The sequence below is a fragment of the Choristoneura fumiferana genome, chromosome 20 (assembly GCF_025370935.1).
Source record: "Choristoneura fumiferana chromosome 20, NRCan_CFum_1, whole genome shotgun sequence".
NCBI classification, from domain to species: Eukaryota; Metazoa; Arthropoda; class Insecta; order Lepidoptera; family Tortricidae; genus Choristoneura; species Choristoneura fumiferana.
This window is the reverse complement of record NC_133491.1, coordinates 9,465,129-9,477,576: the sequence shown is the minus strand read 5'-3', so window position 1 is coordinate 9,477,576 and position 12,448 is coordinate 9,465,129. Positions and strand designations below refer to the sequence as shown.

The window sequence follows — 12,448 nt, the reverse complement described above, 5'->3', positions numbered from 1 at the left end:
ATTACAACGGCCGTCAGACTATGAAGCGGTTAAAATAACTAGATAACGTCATAATTAAATCCTGTGTTTCAATAATTCGGAAACATAGTTGTTTCTAAAACCATCACTAGCTTCGAAATCATACAAGTTACGGGAAGCCTCAGTTAAGTCATTACTACTTAAGTCTTGATCTCTTCATATGGAATAAATAATTGGTGTTAAATAAGGACTACCTCTTGAATCTTTTAAATAAGTTAATCAGAGGATCGTTAGCGAATGTTTTAAGTTTTCCATTGTAATATGATTCTATTTGTTGTAGACTTTTTCCTTCTGTTTCTGGAAGGAAGAAGTACAAGTATATGGTGCCAATGAAGCTTAAAGCAGCGTATACGGCGTACGTTCCCCACAGATGTAAGCTGATCTCCATGTTTATAAAAGTCTTCGATGCTATGAAAGTTACTACGTAATTCATAGCTGCTGCGATTCCTTGGGCGGATGCACGACTCCTGGTTTCAAAGAAAATAATAGTTAGAAGCGATAAGAGAATACTTCTAAAATGTCGATATTTTATCTTATAAATTTATCTTTGTGTTATATAGACGTGTTGTTAATTTTTTTTCGTCCATCAAAATAAAAACGCTAGCTGACGCGGTTTGCCCGGAGCGGGTGGACGCCTATTGAAAAATAGTATGAACCGCCGTTCTACTAATTACAATAGGTATCGCTCCGTGCGCACGCGCCAGCTAGTATAGCCCCCTTGTATTTGCATAGGATAATACAATCAATGCTGTTTTCCAAAAGAATATAATTATTACCTGAAGGAAAACACTTCACCCAACAAAACCCAGGGCACTGCGAATCCGTTGAAGATGACGAGCAAGTAGAACAGCACCAGCGGCACATAGCTCTTGGTTTCAGGAAAGGTGGTTGGATCATACGAGAACACTGAGTCCTCTAAATAAGTTTTAGCGTAGACACTAAGGCCAACACAGGACACGGCAGCACCCAACATGGAGAACAGAGCCAGTTTTCTCTTTCCGAAGACTTTGATGAAGCCAACCAGGAGCAACGTCGTGATGAGCGTGAGGACACCCACCATGAGCTGAGGAATGATTTGACGATTAATGAACTACCGTATGTGATAACTTTGTAGTTGTTGAAATCATATGTGTATATTAAGTGCATTGGCTATCACTGTTTAACACGAACACGACCAAAAGTCACAATATTCATTTTAGTTTCTGATAGTTGTTTATTAGTTGTAATTAATTGTCACATTCTGTTTTCTGTATCGCTTTACAAATTGCTTGCCGTTGGTCCCACACTAGGCAAAGCCTTTCACGCAGCGACCGGAATTCGGATACAAAACACTACTTAATAGTCATAATCTTTAAAAATGTAAGTGCACAGAACATTTTAAATCATGCAATGTAATAACTCAAATACTTTGAAATAATACGCACCACAATATTTTTCCCGTCATCTGCCATACCAAAAGCGCCACACACGTTCACCATATTAGGTCTCATGGGTATGAACCCACTCATTATTAGGAATGAAAAATAAAGCAAGATCAGTGACAACGGCCTAAGAGTTTCCTTGCAAAGCATCACGTATTTGATCTTGAGTAAAAACCTGCAAACGGAACACGGAAGAAAGTTATGTCTCATGTTTTTTAAATACGAAATATTTTATAGAATCATTTTCCAAATAAAAGTCTCGCCCTTCGGTAGCTCGCCAGTGGGTATTAGAAGGGCCGTCTTAAAGCTTTCGCATCGCACATAAGAATTCAAGTAAAAATAACTCAGATTAGCTGAGTCCCGAATCGAATAACTTTTCTTGAGTTGGGGATCAGATAAATATGGGATTAACTGTTTTATAGAGCAAATTACAGTTCAAACAAGCTTGTGAGCATAGAAAGATGCAAACAGTGGTTTCATTGTACAATACAATTATCTAAAAGCTAATATATCCTAGAGACTTCCCCCTTGACGTTGTAAATTCAAAGATGCTGAATCTCGTGCTAGGGTAGAAACAGATTTTGTAAATTGGTTGTTTACGCTTCCACATTGATATGAGCCTCAGTTTCTTCAGCCGTACATAATTTGCCCACTGAAATTATTCCGAACAGATCCGATCCGAGGAAACTGAATAGCATACCAAGTTAAAATCTTTCCAGAATCAATTTCACCATGATTTATTTGGCAGATATATGGAATGCCAATATAAAAGAGAAGATTGCACTGCGGTGCAAGATTTAGTTTCTTCGGTACAAGCGAAGTCACCGCTAACTGAGTTCCCGATCAAGGCGATCAACCCGCTCTAATATTCTAAATTAGTAAATGCTCTAGCGCATTTATTAGCTGATTCAATTTATTCTTCACAACTCACCTCTTAACAAAGTTCATTTTATAATGCTCACAATCACTCGGCTTGTCACCAGTCTTGTGGCATATGACGCACTGTTGCAGCACTTCTGAGTATACAACCAGGTCATCATATTCTTCACGAACGTTTTCAGGAGTGGTCCAACCCCGCAAGTAACAAAGTGACTTGAGGGCTTCCTTCTCACGCCGATTCACTAGGAGCCAAATGGGAGTCTCAGGGACCTGAAAATTACTAACGTGAAAGCTATCAAAGGTTCTTAGCCGGCATTGCTCTAAGATATAATTCAATTAATTACTAATAAATGTACGAAGTTAAGCACTTTTATACCCGTTCCTATAATATTCATGACATGACAAGATGATGAGATCAAGATGTCTACGAAATTATTTAAAATTCTATACACAATCTAAGTAAAAGATTAAGAAATATGGCCTTAAGGAAACATTAAAATAACCGGGCCAGGGCCAGGGCATAATGAAGTTCGGGAAACGCATCTCTACTCGTAGTAACTTAACGCTAGCTACGCCAAACTTTAAAAGCCTTTGAAACCATCTGATGCAGAATGTCTTAAACTACACGACAGTAAAAATAACTCAAGTGTTATTTTTAGATATGCCACTTATTTCTTTAGGATTTAAAAAAATATGTTTGGTCTCAGCACCACTTACCAAAAGCACCAGCAGCATAGACAAGACCGGAGCAATGAGGCAAATCAGCGCCGCTCGTCGCCAGTCCACCAGGGTAGGTAGAAAGTACATCACGAACACGCCAATGGACAGGAAGAACTGAGTGAATGTGCACAGCGCGCCGCGCATTGTGGGCTCGCTGCAGGATAAAAAGTCAAAGTCAAAGTCAAAATATCTTTATTCAATTTAGGCTATAACAAGCACTTATGAATGCCAAAAAAAATCTACTACCGGTTCAGAAAAACCTCTGCTGAGAAGAATCTTGCAAGAAACGCAACGAAGTATATATTTTTTTTAAACAGATTTACAATATTATTAAATAAGCATGGTAACTGCCTTACTACTCCAACATCTGACTATGGAAAACTTTTGGTCGAAATACACCTTAAAAACATTCTAACGAGCCTTGGAGTTCCAGTGTCTTGCTTCCGACTCCATTGTCAGATCAGCTCAGTCAGTGGTAGCATATTATCGTGTTGTCATTAGAACTACGCATAATTGCCAAGTTTCATATCAATACAACAATAAGAATAAGGTGAAAAACAAGTTGAGAAGTATTTTAGCAATAAAAAGCTTTGCTGACTGTATGTGTTATTATCGACTGTAACCTGTAATAAATAGATGTATGTTTGTATATGTCATACACGTTCTTACAACAGCGCTATCCGAATATTGAAGTTTGACGGAATCCGTCTTGCCATTTCCACTTTGCTATTTTCATATTCAAATTATTTTTCCGTCTGTGTACAAAGTTGTATTATTTACTTAAGTACTTTCCCATCGCTAGGTACCATTCAATTCTGTAGGTATTATGAAATTCTGTACATTATTGATTTGGGATAAGATTATTGATATTTTATTGTGTAACAAGAAGAAACACTAATGATCGTATAACTGAAGACATCGACCTAAATAGTTTTATCGATGATAACAATTCTATATATTTGATACATAACTATACTTAGTTACTGACACTGTTAACTCAAATTAAATAAGTTTACTCGTTGCTACTTTTTGTGAAACTATTATATTATCATCATAATCATCATCATTAATTACTTTTTTTAATTACTTGCACTATAATGCAATATCTTAAAATTATGAATTCCCAAAAATTTCTCATTCCTTACTTACGGATTATCGCGTGACACCTCTTCGCATACAAAAACATTAAGGGGCTGTTTCACCATCCACTGATTAGTGTTAACTGACGGTTAAATGTGATGCCGTCTCTATTTGTTTTGTTCGAATAGACGGAGACGGCATCACGTTTAACCGTCAGTTAACACTAATCAATGGATGGTGAAACGGCCCCTAAAACTACAGCCATAGATATTGTGTTGATGATTCCACTTGGCACATAGGTATGAAAATCATCATACGAATGGGTTTTTCAATTTATAGTAGGTAGGTACACAATGTTTAGTTTGGTTGAATCATCCGAATAAAAGTCCACTTTTGGTGTTTTTCAGCTAAAAGTGCTAATCTTCAGATTTTTTACGTCTACAACAAGGATAAGTTACCGAGCTATGACAGTTTTATTCCCTTCTTTGGCTAACACCTACATTATAAGGAGCACGTAGGAGATTGATACACATGTCAGTAGGCTAATTTTGTAGTTATTTATGTTGTGGTACTACTACGGTTTTGACCATCAAAATTTTAGATTAGCCTATACAATTATTTCTTACACTGTCCATCTCCAGTCAGTATTAAAACAATCTTAATATTCCAAAGTCCTAAAGTCTCAATAAAATAGGCTTTTAAATTGAAAGTTAAATTTCTAATGGATAATAAATAAGTAAATGTACTTATAATAAATACGTTAATGGATAATAACTATCGCGATAATTTTAGTTTTGCCGTATGCCGTGTGCTTTATGTTTTTAATACTGTTAGAAAATAGAATTATCCAACTTGACAATAACATACATTTTTAATTTATTTCTCTTGTTACAGAGAACCTATACGTGAAAGTCAAAGCCAAGTCGGCTGCTGCAAATGATAATCAGTAGAGACATTTCTTATTCTCCTTCTTCTATTTAAGAGCTACGCTCTTATCGGTGGAGTAACCACCACTACGAACCATCAGACAAAATGAATTGGTCCTCACCTTACTTCACCTACGTAAGAATTGATAGGTGCCTCCATGACACCGGTTCCTAGACCCAGAAGAGCATTGGCTACGAACAGTGAGGGCAGGTTCCAGGCGAAGTACATGAGGATCCAAGCAAACACATGGGGGAGGTTGGCGAGGAAATTGGCTTTCTTCCTTCCGCAGTAGTCCACCATAGGCCCAGATACTAGCGCACCAATAGGCTGCACGATGAATGCGATGCTACCTGTAACCGTTTTAAGGAGTAGGTAGGAGGGGTCTATGTTAATTAACATAACGTAGTATTTCTAATTCAAATTCGCATAACGTTATTTCACATATTTATTAATTGAAACCTGGGTAACTGGGACACTAAGGGACCTGCAAATTTGTCTCTCTTATAGAGGTATTCCACTTACCCAGTGTCTCAGATAATCAGGTATAAATAAATATCTGTCTCATTTACGGAGGGTTCCATTAATAGAGGTGTGAATAGAGGTTATTTCAGTTATAGAAGTGCAATCTATATATATAAAAGAAGAAACTGACTGACTGACTGACTGACTGACTTATAGATCAACGCACAGCCCAAACCACTGGGGCTATAAACTTGAAATTTGGAATATATGTTCCTTAATAGGTGTAGACGCTCACTAAGAAAGGATTTTCGAAATTCCCACGGGATAGGGAAATATCTAAACTTTTTTCGCTTCTTTGTTTGTAGTCGAATCTCTGAAACTATTGAGCCGATTTTAAAAAATCTTTCACCGTTAGTAAGCTACACTATCCTTGATTGACATGGGTTACTTTTTATCCGGGATAATGCAAAATTCCCGCGGGATAGAAATAAATTAATTCAATTACGGAGCTGATTTAAAAAATTCTTACATATTATGTGATATGACTATCCCCAAATGACAAAGGCTACTTTTTCTTCGGGAAATTACAAAATTCCCATGGGATAGAAAAAACTGAATGCAACTTCGGGGATGATTTAAAAAATTCTTACATCAATAGAAAGCTACACTATTCCTCATAAGTTTAGATTACTCTTCTTCGGGAAAATGCAAAATTCCCGCGGGATAGAAATAAGTGAATTCAACTTCGGGTCTGATTTTAAAAGTTCTTTCAACAAAAGTAAGATTGACATAGGATACGTTTTTCCGTGAAAATGAAAAATTCCCGCGGGATAGAAATAAGTAAATTCAACTTTGGCACTGCTTTTAAAAATTGTTTCATATGATATGACTATCCTCGATTGACATAGGCCACTTTTTTTTCGGAAAATAATATCTCAACTTTGTTTGTTTCTTTGTTTGTTGGGGATAATCTCTGAAACTACTGAGTTGATTTAAATAATTCTATTACCAATAGAAAGCTACAATATGTCTCTCATCGACAATTAAGAATACTAAAATAGATCATAACAGTAATTCATGTCCCGCGGGGACTTTACAATTTCTCGAGATACAATCCTATATCTATATCGTGTAGGAAGTCGCTGGCAAAAGAAACGCGTAGTACTTTAACGTCTTTAACGTTTCAGCGAAACAGGGTTACAGTATTTATATTTCCATGTAATCCTCCAAAAAATCAATCAAAACACGAAAAAAAGGATCGCAGGAAGTAAATGTAGGTATGTTAATTGTTACCCCAAATTTAACGCGAGCGAAGCCGCGGGCAACAGCTAGTTATTAAATAAAATAACGTATTTTGTAAACATTATCATGAGTTGTAAGCTTTAACCTTTTATAATCAAAAAATGTTTTTTATAAACAGTAGGTACAAATATGCACAGAGAATGCGTGAATCAAAAAATCTTTTTTTAAATGAAGTCTCAGTAAAAGAGGTAAAATACACTAGCTGTCTCAATTATAGAGGTTTTATCCCACTAACAGAGGTAATTCAGTGCTAAATTGTCGGGGCTCACCCACCATGAGTTCCAGCTATGGAGGTATCTCACTTATCCAGGGCCCGCTTCACCAAGTTTAATTTATATGATGCAAACTGGCATAACGATGAGTTGGCATACATTTTATAAGCATAACGTTACTTTGATGACTATTAAAAATTATAAATACAAAGGCAAGAAGTATTGGTTATCTATTTTGATTGTCTATATTGCTTTAGTCAATTGGTGTCAAGTGTCCCATGATATTTATTATTATTTACTCAATAAGATCGGAAAAGTGAACTAACTATGTGAAAATATCTAGGAATTATAATTCCTTACAGTGCTACCTCATGATTTTGTAACAGCCCGATAATAGCTATTTTCACATAGTTGTTAACTTTTCAGATTTAATTAAGTAAATAAAACAAGGAATAAGATGAATAGCCATTGAATTATATTGTAGCTACTGGGGATTGCTCTACTTTTTGTAAGACAATGTTTTCCTCTATTGAGAAATGACCTTCGGTGACGGTCATTTTAAAGGACATTTCCGATGCGTTAAGGTTAAGGTCATGTGATACCGCAACCAGGCTTCTTTGTATTTCCCCATCGCGCTTAATGAGGAAGTTAACAGGTGTATTCCAAATCTTTCCATTTCAATGCAAAGGTAACTAAATATTAAACATATCACCGGCAAATCGTATATTATCAGATTAAGTGAACTGCTTGTAGATTGCCATGACTCTGTGAACTAATGCCAGACGCGTGTAAGCCAAGGCAGTAAACAGAACGATCAACATCGTAGTCAGACAGTGTTCAAAAGTGCCTACTGTCATAGTAAAAAAGGACAAGTAAGTCCACTCCGACCCTTTAGGAGACTTAACTGCCTACTCCGGCGCTTAGGGTTGTGGAGTCGACGTCTATTTTAGATTAATTACCTACCGCTAAATAATTTTAGTACGAAAGTTAACTTAAAATTGTCTAATGTCAGAGACCAGACAGATTTTATGCCGTTATATTATTATTATACTAAATATAAAAATATTATTTATAAATTCGCCGGAATGCTGATGGCGACTGTATACATACTATTTCCGTGAAAGAGTAACAAGTATAGTAACGAGTAGAGTAACGAGTATTCATTAAATATTTTCTCACAAACTTGGGCACTTATAAGTAATATTAGTTAGATGTGGGTAAGTTAAGATTTCTCCAGATTTGTCCTAGGTTTCGGGGCATCTTGGGACGTTACGTATAAGAAAAGAGACCAGTGAAGCGAAATTGACGAGCCGACCAACGACCAACCGAAGAGTAAGAGAGTTTCGCATATAAGAAGATAGCTAAGTCAGTACACTACTTTTAACCAACCGCGTGGTCTCATCGGTGTTATTTAGCTTTAGCAGACAGAGACAATCAATTTTGAATGCATGTCGTCGACGTTTAACGTTGTTTTAACGACCGATAGAGAGGAAACGGTTAATCATTGTTCTTTATAAATTAACCGCGTACCTACAGCTATACAAGAAGTTTCTATTCACGGAATCACTTAATAAAAAGAGATCTAGAAATGTCATCATGTGCACTTCCTTTCAGAATCATTATTTCGCATTATTCAGTAAAAAACAGAGTAAGACGCAGCATCTCGTATCAGTATTACTTGGATTAGTATTTCGAACAAATCCCTCAGTCTAGTCGAGCTTAAGATAAATTTCATTTATCATTGACACGTGAATGATAAAGAAAGATCTCAAGTCCGGGGCCACTTATTTCACTAATTTATCACTGGCAGACAGCTTTCAATGTTTACTTAATCCGGTTTAGACCAGTTAAAAATGTGTCTTCCCCTGAGAGATAAGATTAGTTTAGTTTTAATTCGTTGTGGAAGAAATAAATCTTTTTATTTACAAAAAATCCGGATTATATTTACCTGTGTAATTTTGGTGTTATCAACTTATATGCTAAGTGAATGACTGATCTATAAAAAACCAGGGTATTAGACGCAGTACACTGTTCGGTGTACGTCCGTCCATGACATGTAAAGTGCATTAGTTAAATTATGTACTATGACAAGGACAAGACTAAAGTATCACAGATTATGACAAGCTCGGCTCGGCTCGGCAGCTGATTTCTTTCAAAAACATTTGTAATATTAATTTATTACGTAGGTATTTATTTATTTAGATATAAAATTCATCCAGCTGCTCTAGTAGATGTCATAAAACACTAATTGAATAAAGAAAGTGTTGTGGTTACACCCTACGTAACCGAACACCACTGAACTAGTTCTATCTGTATTGATTGAAGTCCCTAAATAGTTGGTCAGCCAATTATGCTTTCTTTAATTTTCCATTTTATTATATAGGATAGCTTGGATCGAAATATGACTGGGCTCTTCTTTTGCACTTAAACTGACATGGGATTAAATGTGAATAAACTCTTGCTGCAAGTAACTTTAAATTGACAGATAAAAACAAACAAATGTTAAATTAAACACACCTTTAACAAACGTTCATGTATAAGCAGATAAGATTTTACACGGTAGGTAAGGTAAATCTAAAGAAGCGGGTTCAAACCGTAGCGAGATAATCTTAGAAACATTCTTTTGAAATATTACTTATAGTTAAGTTAATAATCTGCCAGTTTTTTTATGGAAAATTATGTTGTGGTTTCATTACACCATTGTTTTTATTTAAGATATTCATAACGAGGAACGAAAACAGTCCACTAAATTCACAACGTTACAACAGAGTTGTATTTACTCGTCTTGCGGCGGCTTTTGTCTTTCTTGAACAGGCATAACGAATACATGTACCTGACAACGGCCTTATTTATGCCTACAGTGTGAGTCAAATCGCGAACCTAATACATCGAAATTTGGACCCATCATTATCATTTCGGTGATCGTGGACGCCCCGCAGCGTATTGCTACCAGCCTATTTCACGTAAACCATAATGCTTACCGAACCATGATGCCTGGTTTTGATCCAGTGACAGGCCCTCGGTAGCATGGAGTAGGTCTGGTAACGCTATGGTGGAAAAACTGATCGCCATGCCCAGGTCCAACAGGAGTAAGTTTGGAGACATGCATGCTACGATCTGAAAATATTTTAAGATATTAGCCGGTGTTCGTGACTTTATTTGCAAACAATTCTTTTATCGCTACCCCGCGGGAACTATTCAATTTTTCCAGATTAAAAGTATTATTTGTGCTAATAGAGGTTATAAACTATCTGAGTGCCAAATTACACCCAAATCCGTTGAGCCATTTTTGCGTTTGTGAGAGGGGAAGGAGAACTTGACACTAACAAAAAGCCCTTTACCTATATCATTATTTCGCAAATTAATCCAAAAACATCTTCACCATGGTTTTGGCACAAAAAAAAACATGTCCACTTTAAGTGGGTTAGACCTAAGAGTCCGTCTCAGCTGTGGACACATGGACGGACCAGCCAAGCCAGCCAAGGACCAGTCAGCCAAGTACATAGATATCGAAACTGCCAAGTTACAAAAATATGTAAACATGACCTTAACATTAAGCACCATTAAGTCAGTAAAGTCGTGTATACATATTTTTGTAACTTTGGCCTTATATAAATTATTTTTGCTATGGATCCCTAAAAAACGACCAATTATACATATAACAACCTTACATGAGACTGATAAAGAAATCAGTTTTATTTATACATAATTACGATTACCATGAACGACTTGAGTGTTCAAATACTTATTGCTAGGGAACATTATTGGTGCTATTAACATGTACACGCCATTTCAACGGAACAATGTTAACACTATTTCAACTTCCTTCGTAACTAAATTAATCCTTTCTTTCTATATTTTTTTTATATAAAACTGACCCGTGATTGACCCGTGATCTCATGTGATGAAAAGTGCAGAAGATGCCAAAGGTGAATCTCACTATCAGTAACAGCCTATTCACTCTAGCTTTGAAGAGCCCTAGGTTGTATTAACAAATGTTAATATTTATTTGTTTTTTTTTTTAATTCATAAATGCGAAAATAACTCTGTCAGTCTACGAGTATCTGTGCCTAAGTATCTTGGACTCGGATAAAAAGGCTAACAAGTCAAAGGATATTTAAATTGAAAGTAACCATAATAATGTTTTAAAGTTTACCTTTTTAGTTTAGTTTAATATACTTATTTTCGAATTGTGATAAAATATATATCTTATTAGGCCTAGATACTTGGTAGGCACTATAAATTAAATTCTAATAACTAATATAATGTTTAATGCCCGCAAGCATAAAAAGTACCATTAATTAGGTATTATAATTATTTATTTCGTATTAATAAAGTATTATTAATTAGGTACTCGTAGTAACTATAGTAATGATCAAAAGTTGAAAAAATGACCGTCACTCAAAAATGTAACCCTAATTCACTCTTTCTGATGATCTTTTTCTTTATGATGTAAGTACAATATTATTATGACCCGTTGACATCCGTCGTATGTGAACAAGCTTTTTTGGGTCTGAAATGGCTCCTGAATTGACGCCGTTATGCACCCACCTGGGAAAAGACCGACGGCATTTTCCCAACCCTTGGTAACGATAATGAAATTGTTCTTTATCCAGGCAATCAAATAATGACAAAAATACCTGAGAAGTGACCGATCTTAATCGGCTGATAGCCGGGGCATCTGCGGCTTCAATATTAAATTTATGCACCATTTTGTCCAGAACTATAGTAATCAAACACTTAAAAAAAACACGCCAAAAAATTGTATTCAACGGACACTAATAAAATCCACGTTTCGAAATACAAAAAAAAACCTTTAGGGTGAATAGTCTCAAACTCAACCCATTATTACAAATTGAAGGTAGAAAAGTAAACGTAACTTTTTAATTTGAGCGCGGGCAAGACATGCGTTCTCTGCAGCCTGGCTCTGTTGAAATGAAGGTTTACATTGAACCGTAACATTAAATACGGCAATGTCGTTGTTTGTCTGTACATCATGTGTCAGTAAGTGTTAAATGAAACAACAGAACGATTGTTGATATTATGACGATTGGTAAAAGGTATATTCAGTACCTAATGGTACTTAACAGGATCAAGTACAGGACTAGACGTTTACTTACTTATTCTGTTTATTTTGTCTGTCTAGTTTATTTCTGTTTTCTAACTGGATTAGCCCATAAAATTATCACCATTTTAGTATGTTACCTGTTATTACTCACGTCGTTTTCTCATCCAGTACAAATAAACTTATCAATGAACATATAGGTTTTATTAGGGTTTTTATTTGTACCAAATTGTACCTACCAAGAGATCTATAATTAACACTGTCAAATGCCGGGTTTAGACTAGCAAGAAAAATCGTGTCAATACATTGCGAGGCCGTAAAGCGAACGAGTTTGAAGTGGTCAATCGAGTAACTTGAACAAT

At 35.9% G+C, this 12,448-nt stretch overlaps 1 protein-coding gene across 1 annotated transcript; it reads right to left on the bottom strand.

The window, feature by feature from the left end:
- Window positions 1-70: 70 nt before the first annotated feature.
- LOC141439002 (facilitated trehalose transporter Tret1-like) lies at window positions 71-11,969 on the bottom strand. The gene is made up of 8 exons (XM_074103102.1): window positions 11,662-11,969; window positions 10,003-10,138; window positions 5,167-5,395; window positions 3,036-3,192; window positions 2,371-2,588; window positions 1,443-1,614; window positions 795-1,081; window positions 71-485 (listed from the first exon to the last, which is right to left on the bottom strand). The coding sequence occupies exons 1-8, from the start codon at window positions 11,731-11,733 to the stop codon at window positions 209-211; spliced, it is 1,548 nt and encodes a 515-aa protein (XP_073959203.1). The 5' UTR covers window positions 11,734-11,969; the 3' UTR covers window positions 71-208.
- Window positions 11,970-12,448: the final 479 nt, after the last annotated feature.

Bases quoted from the DNA above. Each gene is read 5' to 3' on its own strand.
- LOC141439002 (XM_074103102.1), bottom strand. From the start codon at position 11,733: ATGGTGCATAAATTTAATATTGAAGCCGCAGATGCCCCGGCTATCAGC. The intron at 5,396-10,002 runs GTAAGCATTATG...AAACGGTTACAG, and splicing joins AAACCAGGCATCATGGTTCG to GTAGCATCGCATTCATCGTG. The intron at 3,193-5,166 runs GTGAGGACCAAT...TTTATCCTGCAG, and splicing joins TCTTACGTAGGTGAAGTAAG to CGAGCCCACAATGCGCGGCG.